This window comes from Chrysemys picta, chromosome 2, assembly GCF_011386835.1.
Source record: "Chrysemys picta bellii isolate R12L10 chromosome 2, ASM1138683v2, whole genome shotgun sequence".
Taxonomy (NCBI): Eukaryota; Metazoa; Chordata; order Testudines; family Emydidae; genus Chrysemys; species Chrysemys picta.
The window spans coordinates 126,818,882-126,838,121 of NC_088792.1; the positions used below are offsets into that span (position 1 = coordinate 126,818,882).

At 45.5% G+C, this 19,240-nt stretch overlaps 1 protein-coding gene across 24 annotated transcripts in view; it reads left to right on the forward strand.

Annotated features, from left to right (window-relative positions):
* Positions 1 to 7,455: 7,455 nt before the first annotated feature.
* The window catches only part of TERT (telomerase reverse transcriptase), a 134,034-nt gene continuing 122,249 nt past the window's right edge, over positions 7,456 to 19,240 (forward strand). For 7 of the 24 annotated variants that reach the window (XR_002889690.3, XR_010598507.1, XM_024110236.3 and 4 more), the window contains exons 1-3: positions 7,460 to 8,070; positions 9,655 to 11,632; positions 18,459 to 18,654. Coding sequence is in view for 11 of the 24 variants with exons in the window: in XM_024110236.3 (XP_023966004.1) it covers positions 7,834 to 8,070; positions 9,655 to 11,632; positions 18,459 to 18,654 (2,411 nt within the window). In the remaining 13 variants the exon portion in view is untranslated. Of the gene's footprint in view, positions 8,071 to 8,195; positions 8,743 to 9,654; positions 11,633 to 18,458; positions 18,655 to 19,240 lie in introns of those variants that run through there. The other 17 variants (XR_010598508.1, XR_002889692.3, XR_010598509.1 and 14 more) reach the window with 7 other exon arrangements.

Genomic DNA, 19,240 nt, shown 5'->3' on the forward strand with positions numbered 1-19,240 from the left:
AGGCAGCAGTTCTACAGAAAAGGACCTAGGGGTTATAGTGGACGAGAAGCTGGATATGAGTCAACAGTGTGCCCTTGTTGCCAAGAAGGCTAACAGCATTTTGGGCTGTATAAGTAGGGGCATTGCCAGCAGATCGAGGGATGTGATCATTCCCCTCTATTCGTCATTGGTGAGGCCTCATCTTGAGTGTCCAGTTTTGGGCCCCACACTACAAGAAGGTTGTGGAAAAATTGGAAAGAGTCCAGCGGAAGGGGAACAAAAATTATTAGGGGGCTGGAGCATATGACTCATGAGGAGAGGCTGAGGGAACTGGGATTGTTTAGTCTGCAGAAGAGAAGAATGAGGGGGGATTGATAGCTGCTTTCAACTACCTGAAAGAGGGTTCCAAAGAGGATGGATCTAGACCAGGGGTCCCCAACGCGGTGGCTGTGGGTGGCATGGCGCCCACCAGGGCATCTATGTGCACCTGCCTACTGGCCGCTGGACAAGCAGCCGCCGAGAAGTGCCAATGCCAAGAAGCATCGCCGCCGAAATGCCGCTGATTTTCGGTGGCATTTTGGTGGCAGCGCCTCTTGATGATGCTACTTCTCGGTGGCATTTCGGTGGCTGCTTTTCCAGAGGCCACGCTCCTCGGCAGCTAGTCGTCCGGCCACATGGAAAGGTTGGGGACCACTGATCTAGACTATTCTCAGTGGTACTAGATAACAGAACAAGGAGTAATGGTCTCAAGTTGCAGTCGGGGAGGTTTAGGTTGGATATTAGGGGAAAAAATTTCACTATGAGGGTGGTGAAGCACTGGAATGGGTTACCTAGGGAGCTAGTGGAATCTCCTTCCTTAGAGGTTTTTAAGGTCAGGCTTGACAAAGCCCTGGCTGGGATTATTTAGTTGGGGATTGGTCCAGCTTTGAGCAGGGGGTTGGACTAGATGACCTCCTGAGGTCCCTTCCAACCCTGATATTTTATGATTCTATGCTTTGTTAAAAGAACAGGAGTACTTGTGGCACCTCAGAGACTAACAAATTTATTTGAGCATAAGCTTTTGTGGGCTACAGCCCACTTCATCAGAAGCCCATGAAAGCTTATGCTCAAATAAATTTGTTAGTCTCTAAGGTACCACAAGTACTCCTGTTCTTTTTGCGGATACAGACTAACACGGCTGCTACTCTGAAACCTGTCATGATTTGTTAAGATAGGTCTAGTAGACAATTCCCCTGTGTTGGCTGCAACACTTCTTGATTTAGGAAATTGTCATCTATAATGTTTAGAAATTCCAGTGATGTTTTGATATTGGCAGCATGAGACTTCCAGCATCGTCACTCATAGGGTGACCAGATGAGAGATGTGAAATATCGGGATGCTGGGGGGAGGAGGGTGCCAATGGAGCAAAAAAAAAAACAAAAACACCCAATAGCCGGCGGCGGAGGGAAAAAAAAAATTGGTCAGGGCTGAGCACCCACCGGCAGCTCCACGCACCGCCCCCCCCCCCGCACCAACTCACCTTTGCTCCGCCTCCACCTCCCCTGAGCTGGGGGCGCATCCTGCTTCTCCCCCCTCCCTCCAGTGCTCGTGCTGCCATACAGCTGATTAGCGCAAGCCTGGGAGGGAGGGGTGAGGAGGAGGAATGCAGCATGCTTGGGGAAGAGGCGGGGCCAGAGCGGGGATTTGGGGAGGGATCCAATGGGGAAAGGAGAGGGCGGAGTCGGGGCGGAGGGGCACGAGTCTCCTCCGCCTGTGCCGTGGAGGGCAAAATATCAGGACAATTCACATCCCTCAGGACATGGGACAAACAAGTAAATATCGGGACAGTCCCGATAAAATTGGGACGTCTGGTCACCCTAGTCACACACATTGAACCCCCTTATGATCACATCGCTTTTTTTCCTACACATTGTAGATAGATGTGTAAGGAGGCAGTCATCCTATTTCCTAGTTTGATATGGTGGTTTGTAGTAGACACCAACTAATATCTCATCTTGTCCTCTGTCTGTTAGGACATTGATCTGTAAACATTAGACATCATTTTCTTCTGAGGTATCAGTAACTCAGAAACAGAAATGTTATTTTTGATATAGAGAGCCACTCCCCCACCCCTTTTGTACACTCAGTCCTTCCTAAAAAGGTTATAACCATTGACTTTAACATTCCAATAGTGTCAATCATCTCACCAGGTTTCAGTACTTGGGGTTTTAAAATATGGGTCACCCTACTACAGTTTTGATAAAAAGGTTTTTACCCTGTATATTTGTTTTCACTTTAATTTTGTTGCCTGATTCTTTGCAATACAATAACATTCTAATTTTGGAAACTCAGAATACAATATCTTTATTAGTTTTCAACAAACAGCAGAGAATTCACAGCAGGAGGCAATAATCCATTCATATTTATTTTCCATACATGAGAGACACGATTTCATGAAAGCATTGGACAACACTACTGTGGCTGACTATTAAAATAGTCTTTTAAGGCCTTCCTCAGTTATATAGCTCCATGATTGGCTCTTCTAATAGCTCTTGTGTCTGGCTGTTCAAATTCAGCAGATAGATGGACCAGCTTGACCTTCCACCTTAGTGGCAGTTTTTCTCCTTTTGCCTCAACAGATATTATTTCAGTACACAACATGCAATGATCATAAAGGGGATGTTTGCCTTGCTGAGATCCAGTGCCAGTGTCCTTTCCATCTACCAAATGCACATTCAACAATCATCTTGCTGCTTCTTTCTTTGGTGCTGTCACATGGTCAGCAAAGGTTCCACAGAAGGCTGGGTTCCCAGAATCCCTATTGGCATTTCAACATTGCCAATGATAATGCACTGGTCAGGGAAGAATGTTCCTGCATGCAGTGTTTTCAAAAGTCCTGAGTTCTTAAAGAGAAGCACATCATGCATCTTCCCTCACCAGCCCACACTGATAGCGAAGTGTTCCCAGTAATCCACTAATGCTTGCATAACCATGGAAAACTATCCTTTTATCTTGGTGTACTCAGTGATAAAGTTGGATTATGCCAGAATAGGGAGATTAGAAAGACAAGGTGGGTGAGATATCATCTTTTATTGGACCAACTTCTGTTGGTGTGAAAGACAATAACAATAACCTGTCATCCGTTAACAACCCCACGCTCCCAGCTGCCTTTCCTCCCCTCCCTTCCTTTCCCCCCTATAACTGGAGGAGTGTTAATGGGCCATTTCACCTTGAATCGTCTCTTGAAATATATGTTAACTACTTATGCTAAACAACCTGTTACACCTTGTATTTAGCTGTGACATGCTGAGTATGTTTCCCACCCAAAGAGCTCTGTGTGAGCTCTAAAGCTCTCCCACCAACAGAAGTTGGTCCTTTAAAAGATATTACCTCACCCACCTTGTCTCTCTAATATCCTGGGACTGACACAGCTACAACAACACTGCATAAAAGAATACGGATATGTGTGCTATCACCTATCACAGTTTGGGAACCCCATTGCTGTAAATCCAGCCACTATTTCCTGTTCATTACCAAAAGTCAGAGTCCTGTGTAGCAGGAGATGGATGCTTAAGTGCATGGATGACAACGGATCCCACTGTGGATGGTCCAACCCCAGACTGATTGCCTACTGACTGATAGCACTTCAGCACTGCAAGCTTCCAGAGTGTGATCACCACTGAGTTCTCCACTGTCAATCCAGCTCTCATTCTGGTGTCCCTGTGCTCAAGGTCTGGAGTGAGCTCAGCACACTGTGACGTTCCCCTGGTGTTATCTGGACCGGTGATCTGCTAGGTCACTCCAATCCTTGACTCTGGGAGCCAGCCTTACCCTGCTCTGCTGTGGGAACCCCCACTCCTGGGCTGTTCACACACAGCCTCTGGCATGTAAACTGCTCCTTGGATTGTGCAACCAAATGACACTAGCCAATCTCTGGTCCCAGACACAACCATAGGAACCTCCATCTTGCAGTGTCCAGTTATGCCCACTGGACGCTGCAAGCTTATATGAGTTTGTCAATTTAACAAAGAAATTGATATGTACCAGGCTTGTTATCCCAAGAGGAGTCTCTGACACGCTTCAAACCAAACACACTGCTTCAGGTAGAATAAACAAAAAGATTTATTAACTACAAAGATAGATTTTAAGTGATATTAAGTGATAGGCAAAAAGTCAGAGTGGTTACCAAAATAAAATAAAATATAAGCACGCAGTCTAACCTCTCAACACTATTACACCGGGCAACATCTGGATTAAGCAGCTTTTCTCACCCCACTGGATATTGCAGTCCTTAATATACAGGTTTGTTTCTTAAACCTGGGCCAATCTCCTCTGTTGGAGTCTTGTCTTCTTCTCAGTGTCTTAGTTGCTTGCAGTGAAGATGGGGGCAGGAGAAGGGCCCAGTATGTGTCCACTCTGTTTTATACCCTCAGTTCATGTGCTTGGGGAGCACAAGTCCAGGCATGTCTGGGGGGCATTGCTGAGTCTCTCCAAGCAAGGTTCAGCAATTCTCCTGGTGTGGCCTCATGCAGGTGAGTCATTGCATTGTAGCTCCCTTGCTGGACAATGGCTGTTGATGGATTGTTTGACACCCCACCTGGGCGTTGATTACTTTCCTTGCTGTTGCCTCTGGGGAGATAATATCTGGCTGATTCCCCAATTTACAGCATGTTTTACTGACCACCATACAACATAATTCTGTATGCATTAATGATACATATATATGGATAGAGAAATTACTTTCAGCAGATCATAACCTTTCCCCTGATAACTTCTTTATATGTAAGATCAGGATTATATGAAAATTAGGAATATGGGCGTTACAGTATACTCCACCAGGGTATAGAATGTCACACACACTCATCCAGTAATGTGGCCTTTAGCATGTAAATGTTCTGCAGCCACTGCTCATTTACCCAAAACTGCATTATGATAGGATCCCACCTATCAGTGCTCATTTTTTGGGCCTAGAAGTGGCAATTCACAATGTGGAGCTGCTCTGTGTATGTCAGCCCCAACCTGGTGGTTTTATTTTCACAGTGTGAATCAGCATCCAGTTATAGCCGCCCCAAGCAAAAAAAAAGAAAGCGGGCAGCCAGACTGCTGAAGCGAAAAAAACAACAAAAACTGGCAGCTGCAGGGAGCGCGTGGAGGGCGGTCAAGGCAAGTCGCAGAGGGGTGAAGGGCGGCACCTCGCAGCCGGGCGAGAGGGGCTCCCCGCTCCAGCCTTTGGGTTTCTCTCCCGGCCGGGCAGGCAGAGCCCCCGGGGACTGCAGGAGGTGCTGGCTCAGCCGCTACTTTAAAGGCGGCTCGGCTGGGCCGGGCTCAGAGTGGCGCGGGAGGGGGAGGCCAGTGCAGGCAGCGGGGAGTGGCACGTCTCGGGAAGCCCGGCAGCACTATGAGCGGCGGGGATTGCTAGTTCCTGCGCCCCCCCCGGGTCAGGGTCCATGCCCTTGCAGGGCTGGGCTGGGACTGGCGGAGCGCAGGGAGCCAGCCAGGGGCTCCGGAGCTGCGGACCAGGCTGCCAAAGCAAAAAAAAAAAAGAACCACGGCAGGGCGGCGGGAATGTGCCGCCCCAAGATTGGCCGGAATGCCACCCCTTACAATGTGCCGCCTCAGGCACGTGCTTTCTCATCTGGTGCCTGGAGACGGCCCTGCAAAAAGAGGACACTGCCATGGCGGAGGAGGGAGCTGGACGGGGGTACAGTTGGAGAGTGCTGGAGGTCTGTGTGTGTATACTGGGATGGGTATTTGGGAGGTGCTGGAGGGCTGTGTACAGGAAGAAGGTATTTGGGAATGCTGAAGGCGTTGTGTGTACTTGAGGGGGGTATCTGGAAGTGCTAGAAGGGTGTGTGCACACTGGAGGGGTGTGTCTGTACTGAAGGGAGTACCTGGGGGGTGCTAGAGAAGGTACCTGCAGCCTCACTATCTTGGTGGGGAGCAGTGTTGCTCCCTGTCACAGTGTCAGAATGGCTGGTGCAAGGCCAGGAGTCAGGACCCAGTGCAAACTGCCAGTCAGCGCATCCATCCAGGCCCTCCACCCCAAGGCTGGGAGCTGGGGCCTGGGTGGGTGGGATCTGGAAGCTGTGGCTGTGGGGGAACAGACCAATCAGCTGCAGATGCAGGAGAGGGACCAATCAGGGCACAGAGAGGACTCTTTCTGACATGGGCACTGACTCTGTGGGTACTCTGGGGCTGGAGCAACCACAGGAAAAAAAAAAATAGTAGGTGCTCAGCACCCCCTGGTAGCCCTGCTGATCTGCTCCTTCCCCTCCCCCCAGCACTTCCCACCTACCGGTGGGTCCTGATGATCAGCGCCTCTTGCCTGCTGGTGATCAACTGTTCAGTGGTGTGCAGGAGGCGCTGGGGGGAGGGTGGGGTGCGCTTGGGGGAGGAACAGGGTGGGAAGAGGTGGGGTGAGGCCTTGGGGGAAGGAGTGGAGTGGGGGCAGGGCCTGAGGCAGAGTAGAGATCGAGCACCCCCGGAAAAATTAGAAAGTTGATGCCTCTGCTTTCTGAGCTGCAAAAATCCCACACGTTGCCTCTTAATTGAAAAAATGCACCCAGGGAGAGGGCGGCGGATCAAAAAAGAGACAATGTCCAGATCTGGGAAAACCTGGATATATGGTAACTCTAGGTTGTAATAGTACTTATTCAAGTTCTGCAAATACAGGAGAATCGTGCATCCTGTATTAGCAATACTCATGAGAATTGCGCTGATACATGTGCAGGATACATGCTTCTGCCAGAGCAATGTTGGAGACTAAAAAGTGGTGCACAGGATTGTGGGAGTTTTAAAAAAAGGCATGAAAATTATGGGATGGAGAAAGTGGCGTTGTGGGAACCTGACCTCCAGCTCTTAGAAATCCCTTGGCAAATCACTTGTATATCACAAAGCACTGTGAAAACACACCACAAGGCACTGAGCTGGACAGCAACATGGGGCACACCGACATACTTACCTGTGGTGTACCATGTTTACACTGACGCACTCACTCATGGTGAGTACACACAGGACCATCACAAATACAACCAGAAGTCCGGTGGCACCTTAAAGAGGACCATCACAAGCACCCAAGTATGCACACACCCAATCGATACACAGAAGTTGGTGGCCGCACTGACCTAACTTTGAGTCAAGCAAACTTTGCAGTGTGCACATGGCATGGAGAACACCAGATACAGAACTTGGATGATTGCCTCCCCATCCTACCCACAGATCAGCCTCCCTAACTTTTCTAATTAAGCACTGTGCCCTATAATTAAATAAAAAGAGCTAAACGAATCTCTTTTAGAACCTCTTTGTTTAAATGCATTCTCTCTCTCCACAGAGAAAGTGAGCGGTCGCTGCACAATCCTAACTGACAAATATGGTGTGGAAACAGTTCACTCCTCGCAGAAACAGCATGCTTCCTCCAGCCCAGCCCTTGGGCCGCCTCCACCTCAACTCCTGCATGGTACGCACGCCTCCCGCCCAGCTCTCTGCTAACCTCAGCTCCCCTGCCCCTTATGCCTAGTCTGCTCCTTTGCGCCGGGGCGCGTGCGGCGCCAGTGAAGCCCGCTCAGGGAAAGGGCGGCGCTCCCGGGGGCCTTGTGCAGGCCCTGCGGCCGGGGTGCGAACAGGCTCACTCAGTAGGTCTGCGCAGGCAGGAGTGTGAGCATGTGCAGGAGCCAATAGGACTGTGTTGGTTTCCTGTTGCCCCTGGGCTGGGGGTGAGCGAGTTGTCGCTGCTGTAGAGCTGTTGCTCCGGGCCCGGGGAACTCAATAGGTACAGCGGCACACGCGGAATTTGTGGGTCTGGGAGGGAGACATTAGTGCTTCTGGGAAAGGTGGGTCGGTCCCAGCAGGGAGGCGGCTCAGTTCGACTCCAGAAGCATGGCAGGCTCTGGGCCCTTTCGTGTCGTGCTGGCCATGCTGGAAGGCTGCTATGCCGAGGTGCTGGGGCTTGAACAGTTTGTGCAGAGGCTCCGGGAGGCGGCTGCCTGCGGGCCTGGCGAAGCTGAACTGTTGCAGCGCGGAGACTCCGAGCTCTACCAGACGTTTGTGTCCCAGTGCGTGGTGTGCGTCCCTCGGGGAGCCCGAGCCATCCCCCAGCCCCTCTCCTTCCAACAGGTACTGCCTGGGCCGGGGGTCGGTGTTCGCTGGGCAGCGGGAGGACGCTTCGGGGAGGAGGCTGGCGTGCCCCACTCTGTGGTGGGCAGCTATCGCCTACACCGCAAGCCTCTTGTTGGAGCGAAATAAATGGTTCCTGACTTCTTGCCTTTTCCACTGAAAAACATTTGAATTAATCCGCTTTTGAACAGCAGACTCTGTACTCCTGGCCTAGTTTGTTCTTCTGGTTGCTTGTACTCTAGCAAGCACCAGAGTAACCTCGTCTGGAAGGAAGAGCCTCTCTGCTTTCCTAGCCTGGCTTTTCTTCTCTTCTCACTAAAACAGCGATTCTGAAATGCACAGCGTGGGGGTGATAGTGCTGCTTGGGCGGCAGTCAGCATGGCGGTGGACGTTTCTGGGGACATTGCACTGCAAGAATCTGTAAAAGTGTTTGCACCCAATTAATGGTTGCTGCAAATACTGACTTCTGTTTCTCCCTCCAGCCCCAGATCGCTCAGCTGTCCCCACAAAAGTGTGTGTGGGGGGAGAATCATGAAGCTTTTTGTTGTTTTTCTATGGTCTTTAATTGGCTCGTGGATCTAATGTCGACCCTGCTCCTTGCCCTCCACATGTAATGGTGCTGCTCCTGTTTCCTCTTCTGTTCTTCTTTTCTTCTATACTCTTGGTTTATGTGTGAGTTAATCATGCAATTTTTCTTTAAGACAACAGCCACTCAGGCGATTACGTTTATTCTTGGGGCTAGGTAATCTCTGTGGCCTGGGGGCAGGGGCTGTCTCTTAGGTTCTCCTGTCACAAGCCCTGCAGTGGGGTGGTTTTTCCTGTTTCCTTGATGGTGATGGATGAGAGCAAGTTTCCTGGTCCATAGGCTGCATCTAGATCAGAGTCAAATCAGGGTTAAATAAAAGATTATATATGTAAGGTTCCTTGCCTTTGTATTTTCCTTGTACACTAACATCTAAAAATTAAAAACAGTGGTTTGTGTAATCAGAGCTGAATAATATTTTCACATTTTAGGAAAATATAAAGAGAAACAATTCTGTTCTATTATGTAAACAACAAAATCTTTTTTCCCTTTCTCTCTCAAAGCTACTGTATACAATTATTGAAATGGGACTCCAGCTATAAGCTTATTGACCAATTTGTAAAACCATGAGCTGATATTTTATTGTTGTTAATTTTACGGTAGCACTTGAAGGCCCCAACCAAGACCGGGACCCTGTTTTGTTAGGTGCTGTGCAGACAAGCAATAGGAGACAGCCTCTGGAATTTACAATCTAAATAGACAGGATAGACAGTGAGTGGGGGGAGAAAGAATTTTGCCAATTTTACATAAGGGGAAATGAGAGGTTATTGACTTGCCTAAATTCAGAGTTGTAGCTTTCAATATGTCATAGCCTGGAGTAGGAGTTTTCAAATGTGACATAATGTGGCATAATCCTTAATCTTGTTTTTAAAAGTCTTAATCTAGAACCAGAGTTTGGGGCTTTGCATGCTCTTGCACACACCTTTTAATAAAACGGTGTATCTGTTGTTTATAAGGGGGTCTGACATGTAAAATTAACTTTTTTCTCTCTCTCTCTTCAGTTATCTAGTGAAAGTGAAGTAGTAATAAGAGTCATTCAAAGACTTTGTGAAAAAAAGAAGAAGAATGTCCTTGCATTTGGGTATACATTATTGGATGAAAACAGTTCCTATTCACAGGTTATATCTACTTCAAATATATGCAGCTATCTACCTAATACTGCAACAGAAACTCTTCGGATGAGTGTCCTATGGGAAACGTTATTGAGCAGGATAGGGGATGATGTTATGATGTATTTATTGGAACACTGTGCTATCTTTATGCTAGTGCCACCTAGTTGCTCTTATCAAATATGTGGGCAGCCTGTGTATGAGCTTACTTCAAGTAATGCAGCACCCTCCGCAGTGTTTGTTAAACAAAGGTATTCAAAAAGTAGACATAATATTTTGTTTGACTACGTGCAAAAAAGATTTCAGTTATCAAAGACAAACAGGTGGAAATGGAAACCAAGATCAGAAATTAATATCTTGAACACTAAAAGTCAAAGGAATAATAAAACACAAGGCTCTGTGCCTGATTATGAGCATTCTGCCACAGCTAAGGGAGCTGTTAGGCAAAATTCTAAAACAAACAAACAGGTCAGAATGGCCACTGGACACCTGGAAAATCGCAGAGGACCTAACCTATATCCAGTTGCTACAGCCACACCTTCAAAAAGGAAGCTTGATAGGGATCAATTTGAAGTTACAGCTAAAAGGATGAAGATAAACCTAAGGGAAGAAGAGGGTGCTTGGAACCTTGGTTCTAATGTAGATAAAAATAAGTTCACTCTGGACATCATTTATGATACACAGTCTCTTTCATTTGTAGAATCATTTTCTGTAAATAACTTTATTAAAATAAAGTCTCAAGAAAATGAGGGCAGAGCAGAGACTCCTGATGCACCTTCTTTAGTGCAGGAAGCTCAAGATAGTAAGGAAAAGTCTATGACAGATGATGAGAATTCGTTAAGGCTGCGTGTTCAGTGTAATAAACTTTATAAATCTAGCACCGAGACTAAATCAAATTCCAGCAGAGAGGGAGTTGAGCTAGATATCTGTAAATTTCAGGTTGGTTCTGTACAAACGAAAAAAGCAGAAGATACATTTTTAAAATACAGAGGGCTTAAGTGCCCCCCAACTAATATAGCTAAGAAGCTATCCAATAAAATCTCACGTTCCAGAGTGTACATTGGGAGGAAAGGTCTCTTATATTCTTCCAGGAGCTTCCGAGAATGTTTTCCTAAATCATTTTTATTGAATCGCTTAAAAGGCTGCCAGGCAGGGGGACGACGACTTGTAGAAACGATATTCTTAAACAGCAAAATATTGGTGCAAAAATGCAGTGAAAACACACCAAGTTACAACTGGAGAAAGAAGAGATTGCCCAGACGCTACTGGCAGATGAGAGATGTATTTCAAAAATTGTTAAAGAATCATGCAAAGTGTCCCTATTTAGTACTTTTAAAAAAGAATTGTCCGGTCTGGATTTCTGAGACAAATTCAAGCAAAACTGATACAATGTGTCAGTCAGTTTCATGTGATGGAGTACAGATTGATAGGGAAGCAGAAGGTCAACTTGGGAAAGAGCCTCCTATATGTTTGACTAGCAATGGCAGAGAAGGTGGTTACAGTGCTGTTCCAAATAGTTCGTGTTCACTTTCAAAAAGAACTTCAACTGATTTAAGTATCTTAAGCAACCCTGAGAAATTTGTGTTGGGGCGAACAGAAAATGAAAGACAAAATGCTAAAGACTTCTGTGATCCTAGCTTGAAGGAGCTTCTCAGACAGCACAGCAGCCACTGGCAGGTGTATGTTTTCGTGCGGGAATGTTTAGACCTGGTGGTACCAGCAGAACTGTGGGGTTCTAGCCATAACAAATGCCGTTTTTTAAAAAATGTGAAAACATTCATCTCCTTGGGAAAATTTGCCAGGTTTTCTTTGCAGGAATTAATGTGGAAGATGAGAGTGAATGACTGTACGTGGCTTCGTGTGATCAAAGGTACTAATTGTAATATTAAAATAAGGCATTATACAGTGGAGGCAGCTGACCAACGTTCAGAACCCAAGTGAGGACTTGAACTGAATGTTCAGTGTTGAAAGGCTAGTGTGGTTGCTTATTATTAGGGCTAGATTCTGTGACTTTCTGTGACCTCCGTGACTTCTGCAGAGGCCAGTGTGGCTGACCCCAGGGGCGCCCAAGCAGCTGGCTCTGGGGCCAGCTGCTTAGGTGGCCCCCAGGACAGTCACACCAGCCACTGCTGGAGCAGCCCCAGGTACAGCCACACCAGCCACTGTTCCGGCAGCCCCCAGCAGCGGTCCCGGAGCAGCTGCAGACCGCTGGCCCCAGGCGGCGGTCCTTGGGTGGCTGGCCGGAGCAGCTGCGGTCCAATGCCCCAGGCCTGCCGCCCCCCCCAGCAGCGGCCTCCAACACCTCTCCAGCAAAACACCTCCGCCCCCTCTCCCTCTCCCCCCCTGATTTAATCACAGGTATTTTTAGTCTGTCATGGATAAATCACGGGCTGTGAATTTTTGTTTATTGCCTGTGATGTGTCCATGACTTTTACCAAAAATACCTGTGACTAAAAATTATACCAACTGGCCCCAGATAGTGCTTTCTGTAGCTAATAGCTAGACAGGTTCCTTTACAACTCCCTGTTCCTATGTGCTTGAAACTTTCACTATTTAAACTCACATTTTCCATGTCTCTGCCTGAAGGTGGTTTCTTAAATTTCTTCACTGTGTTTTAATATGTTAGATCTGAAATAATGCATATTGGATAGCGTGACTCTCGCAATGAATACTTTGTTCAGTTTTGGTCACTTTAACTCAAAACAAAATATGTAGAAGGTGTCCAGAGGGGGAAAAAAAAATCACTGTTTAGTTTAGAGAGGGGACATGATCGAGTTATAGAAAATAACAAATGATATAGAGAAGCGCAGCTGGGAAAGCTTACTCATGAATTATGAGAGGACATCCAATTAGGCTAAAAGGTAACAAATTTAAAACTGGCAAAAGAAAATACCCTTCTACAAAATGCAGAGTTAAACTGGAATTTGCTGGCAAAAGATATAAATGGCTCCCAAGAGTTCAGCAGGACTTTTAAAAAGTATTGAGCTTATTGATATTAGGACTATCAAAAAAACTTCAGAGAGAGACCCTTATCCTGCAGGATATAAGTCTTATACTAAGCTGTTCTGGGGGTGAGTGTTGGTTTGGTGGAAACTTCCTTTGTGGGGTGGATGCTGTTCCATGACCTATTTTTTTGTCCCTTTCTCTGAAGCATCAGGTACCAGCCAATATTAGAGATAGGATATCAAACTAGATAGTCCAGTCTTGTATGGCAGCATGCAATTTAGAAACATATGTGTGTGACCCAAACTGACACAGGCCTCTCTTGCTGCCAGGTCGTGTTTTTTTTCTCCGGACAGATAACTAGCAAATGACTGATCTTTTAAATTTCAGAGATGGTATACAGATCCTCATTAAGGATCACCCCCTGTTAAGTCTGGGGGGGAAATGGTTTGCTCTAAAATTTATTATGAACTGAAAAATCACTTAATATGTCTACACTAGGGGGCAACGCTGGCATAGGCTTCCTAGTATAGACATTGCCCAAACTAGGAACTAAAGGCTAATATTATTAAGTCTGGGAAATTCCTTTTCCTTTCCTTTTTATTTAAGAAAGGAAATTTAAATGGAAGACCTGTGTTAACACCACTTTGAAGTTTACATGTTTGAGAAAGGAAATGAAAAAGTTAAGGGTCCTACAGAAATGTTAATGAAGCCCCAATACACATCATGGATATATTGTAAAATTGAAATAGTAAAATTATTAGGGAGGAGTGCTAGTTCCTTCATAGGTTAGAGCTCCAGCTACCCATCTGTTGTAAGTTTGACTTTTTTTTTCACCCTCCCCACCCCTCTAAATACCCCCAAACTAATTTTTTGCTTGAAATTTCATAGAATCTCATTCATGGCCATATTTTGATAAGTTTAGTGAAAATCAAGAAGGCAGTCTTACAGATATGAGATGAAACTAGTCCATTGCTGTTTCAACACTTAATATTTTTTGACATTCATTATCTAACAAACACTTGCACATTTAAAAAAAAAAAAAAACCTTGAACTTCATTTATAGGATAGATTAAGACAGGAAAAACAGAAAAATCAGTCTTCTTCTCTCCTATCTATCTGATTAAGCACTTTCATAACTTTGAGTGTATTGAAGTTAATGGGTATATTGAGCATTGAAGTTAATGACACTTGTTCAAAGTTATTCTTGTGCTTATGTATTTTCCTGAATCAGGATCTTATGTCTCACATTACTGTAATACTTGATCTTAAAGAAACCATTCATTTCCGTGTGAATGCAGAAGTACTAATGGGACTGATGTGTTTAATTGATGCACATTTATTTAAAATCTCACATTATAAATGCAGTATTATCAACCCCAAGTAGGGTGACCAGACGTCGGGACACTGGCCAAACAAGCAAATACCCCGGAGCTCGGAAGTGCTCACGCCCCCCCCCCCCCTTCCCGACTCTGCCCCTTCCTTCCCCCATTGGCTCCCTCCCCGAATCCCTGCCTCTTCCCCAGGCTCACCATTCCTCCTTCCTCCACAAGCACTGGAGAGAGGCCAGGGAGATGCAGGGGAAGCGCAGGGCCAGGGTGAGTGAGAGTCCGGCCTGGCCCCGAGTGCAGGCAGGACTCAGTCGGGCGGTAGGGAGAGTAGGGGGGTGGCCCGCGGGGCTAGGCGGTGGCTGTTCTCCTCCCCTGGGCTGCTGCAGCTCCCCCTGCCACGGGGGGAGGAAGCGGCCGATGGCCAAGCTCGGCGGCTGTGGCTCTGGCGCCTGGGCCGAGCCCAGCTGGTGCTATCCCGCGGCGGCCCCGGGGCGGAGGCATCGTCAGCCCAGCCCCGTTTGTTTCCCTGCAGGACACGAGTGGGACAGGGGGGGCTGGGGCCTGCTGCCCCCACTTCGGGGCCGCCGCGGGATAGCACCAGCTGGGCAACAGCCCAGATGCGACTGGCCAGGGGCTGGGTGCAGCGTGTGTGCTGCTGGGTCCCCGCAGCAGGCCCAGGCTCAGGGGACTCGGGGGTGCCAGAGCCGCAGTCGCCGAGCTTGGCCATCGGCCACTTCCTCCCCCCCGCGGCAGTGGGAGCTGCAGCAGCGGCTGCTCCCAAGTCCCGCTGCCCAGGGGGGAGAACAGCCGCCGCCTGGCCCTGCGGGCCGCCCCCCTACTCTCCCTACCGCCCGACTGAGTCCTGCCTGCACTCGGGGCCAGGCCGGACTCTCACTCACCCCGGCCCCGTGCTTCCCCTGCATCTCCCGGGCCTCCCTCCAGCGCTTGTGGGGGGGGGGGGGGGGTGGTTGTTTTGTTTTAGTTTTTTTTTTGCCCTGCCCCCTCCCGCCACGCCCCCTGCCCTCCCCCACGCGTCCCGATATTTGACTTGGGTGATCTGGTCACCCTAACTCCAAGCATTCAAAAATCACGAGTCAGGCTACACAAAAATCACAATATTGGATTAAAAATTACAAGAATTAAAAAAAAAATAGACTTTTTTTTTTAATTTACCTTCTGATTTCTGTGGTTTTAGGGTGCACTTGCTTCATGTTTCCAAGCTTTTCTCCATGACCATGAGAGCTAGAACTTTACTTCAATGAAAGCTGAGATTCTCATGAAATAATATGAATCAGAAGCAGGGGCTTTAAGAAAATCTCCAAAAATCTCAGGCAGTGTTTTAAATGCAGTTAAGTGTCTTGTATCATGTGACAAACATCAGAAGCTTTTTGTGTTGAATAATTTAAGACTTCAGAAATTATACTAGGTAAAGTGAGACATTAATAAAAGACTTTGAGGCATCTGTAATTCTCATACCTAGCTTTGGATCAGATTGTACTCCCTGCATGCAGAGGGGATCTTCTACGCATGGGTCCGTCTCTCTTATGGGGAATGGGTTGGCATTCACCAGAGCAACATGTTCCTCACTGCAACACAAAGATGGGTGCTTTGTGAATGCTGGGACCTATGCAGAAGGCAGGCAAAGAGGGCAGTGAGTGAAGGTGCCCAAATTCTGTTATGTTACTGTGGATCCCCCTGCTGTAGGTGTGATTCCTCTTTAAGGAGAAGAGCCTCTGGGGCAGTCATTAGGTCTGGGAGTTGTCATAAGCTTGGAAGCCACTGGAGACTGGGAGCTGGCATAGGACCATCCGCTGATCACTCCAGGATCTGTGTGATTCCCTAGGATTCCACAGTCTGTGTGAAGGCAATGGCATGGTCCAGTGGTATGGGCACTAGCGTATGAGACCTGAGTTCAAGTCCCTGTTCTGCCACAGATTTCCTGTGTGACTTTGAGCAAGTTACTTAGTTTTTCAGTGTCTCTGTTCCCCATCTGGAAAATGGGGATAATAGCACTTTTCCCTCCCTCACAAGTGAGGGTTAACGTATTAAAGATTAAAAGTGCATCCACACTGCATGCTTCTTTCAGCAGCATGTAACGTACATACATGTGTAGACCCCTAGCATGGGTATAAATAGCAGTGTAGACTGTGAGGCACAGCTTAGGAGAGTAAAGAGATGCTTGAAGAGTGTGTGTATGTACTCTAATACATACCCGACGTGGCTCTCTACTTGCCCAAGTCATGCCTCCCTGTCTACGCCACCGTTTTTAGCAGCAGTGTCCTCCTGCCTCCTGCTGGAGCCTTTCACGCTGCAGCGTAAAGTGGTAATGGTGTGCTTTTCACTGTGGTGTGTAGCTATATGTACGGTAAATGCTGCTGCCAGTGGTATATAGTGTAGAGGTAGCCTGAGCTTTCAGCCCCTTTAACACCCCATACTACAGAAGAACCTAAGGTGGGGGGTATTAGGCCTTTTGACATTTATAATTATAGAAACTTTAATCAGTTCTTTTGTAGGATGTATTGGTTATTCTTAGGTCACATGGTACTTCTTGTCAATTATAATTCAATATTAAAAGCCAAGTAGCTTTTTCAATTTGTCATCAGGTATGAAATGAGAAGAAAAAACCTCCAACTATAAAGCTTATTTTCAGTCCCTTTCAACTTGGTGAAAACCAAACTTCTTGATACTTGTTATGCTGTGTCCAACCATAACACAAATATTTTGGTTAGTAATTTTGGGTGCATCAGAAAATGCATTTTCAAAATATCTGGATACAGATTTTTAGTGTCCCAAATTCTTAAATTTCAGCTAATATCTTTTTGACTCACTGTATTTCAGAGAATATCCTCCCTAGAAACTCCAGTAGGATCTTGGTTTTTGGCCCTGATCCTGCAAAACTCTTAAGTATATGCTTAACATTTAAGCATGCTTTGCAGTTTGGTGGATCGGAACCTTTTTTCTCTGTGAGTAGTAGCATCTTTTTTCCTGTCCTCCATCCCTTCTCTAAAGACTGATTCCATAATGGTGAGAGATTTACATCTGTTGTCCCATATGTAGAAAATTAACTAGCTGTTGCAAAGAACTTCCAAATCTGTTACTTTCATATGTTTATTTTATTGCCTGGATGCTAGAATTTCATTTTCAGAGTTTTTCAAATGTTTAGTGTGTTTTTTTCGGTGATGTTACCTGACATCCATTGAAACACACTTTATTTTATTTATTTAAATTATGGCAGATTTCCACCAAGATTGAGGCCCTTTTGTGTACTAGGTGCTGTATAGAGTCCCTGCCCTAAAGAGCTTTCAGGCGAGATATATAAAGGGTTGGGGACAAGGATATACTTGTATCCCCATTTTACAGATGGGGTAAACGAGTTTCAACTGTAACTCTCTTATGAAATGTTTTGTTTGGAAATATGTTTAACAGGAATCAAAATTACCACCCATGTGAGATATGGCTGAGTTAACATGTCTATAGGAATCATAACCTTTTCACTTCTTGATTTATTTTAGTTGTCGTGTTAGCATGTTTTGTTTAATGTTGATTTTGCATTTAATTTGAAAATATTTCTGGCAGAGCATCATAAATCCTGCATTGTAGGGCAGTATTTTTATTGCTTCCATTGCATGACTACCAAAAAAGATACCATCCAGTTTGAATATGACAGTGATCTGAGGTGATCTCACTTTATTGGGCCATCAGAATATTTTTAGTACAATGTTTGACAAACCAAAGATAACTGCAACTGAAATCCAGACTACAGCCATTACGTTTTTAATTTATGATGTCCACTTGAACAAAATCCACCTCTGCAATTAATCTGTGTAGAAGTTTATTAGGAAGCACAAGTATTGCACTTTTCCTCAGTTAGCCCCACTAGCTCCCCCATTAATTTCAGAATCTGGTTCAAAATTTTCATCATTTGCTTATAAAACAGTCCATGAACTAATAGCTCGCATCTCTTCTTTTGTAATACTTTAGGGCCAGTTTCATCTTTTCCCTCACACTATCTTGCCACTGTGCATGCAAGAGTTTTCTCTCCATGCCAAGGGCTAGAGAGTGGGGAAAGTAAGCTAGATATAATTATTTCTCCTTTGGGCTACTAAATTTATCGCTGATTTGAATGGTTCCATTTCAACACTTATATTGGTTTCCTATGAAGCATTTTGCAACTACACACTATTCTTTTTATCTTTATACTTAACATGGGCCATGCTTAAAGTCTGCCTACCTAATAAATAAATAAAAAAAAAAAGGGGGGGGGGGCCTTAGGCTACTTGGAGGACCAGTTATTGTAAAATTGTTTGGCAGTTTCTCGATCTCCCTTTTCCAACCTCAGCCTAAAAAATACTGTGCGTGCATGTTGGCTTTTAGAAATGTGAATGACAGATTCTGAATATAATTGAATTCTGCTTATTGTAGGTGATCATTTTGTTCCTGCTTTGGAACACCATTACCGTGAAGAAATTTTGGCCAAGTTCCTATACTGGCTTATGGATACCTATATTGTACAGCTACTCAGATCATTTTTCTACATCACGGAGACCATGTTCCAGAAGAACATGCTTTTCTTCTACCGAAAACTAATTTGGAGCAAGTTACAGAACATTGGAATGAGGTATTTCTAATAATAGTCTACCATTTATGAAATATGGAAACCTTACATTTTACAGTAGTTAAGGTTAAAACTTTGCCCCTCCATCCCATTTTCATTCACTCAATTTCTTAACTCATTTTGAGATTAAGATGTTTATGCTGTGACAGTTGTGTGGGAAAACTGATTAAAATCCCTTCAACGATTTGAGTTCTCCAAGTGGGGTATGGGGATGAGAGAAGTATTTAATCTGTTTATATTAAAACAAATGTCTTTCTCCTGGGTAACTCAAACAAATGAACTTCAGAACTAAAAAAATAAAATGTTACACATGGATAGTGGCAAAGTCTCAGTCAGATTGGGAAGACAATGTTAAAAAGCTACTGAATTCATTTAATGAATGTTCAGTTTAAAAAAAAAAAATTCTATAGTATTGGATTGTGGCATTACATAGTATCACAGCTAGGTTTTTCACCTTTAATAATGTCATGCAATAGGAAATGCTGTAGCTTTTGCTTTTAAACAATGTAATTCTAGAACTCAATATTGTTTTTATCTTTTAAAAATAGTTTCATACATTCAAGTTCTTTGATAATGCAGTATTTAAATT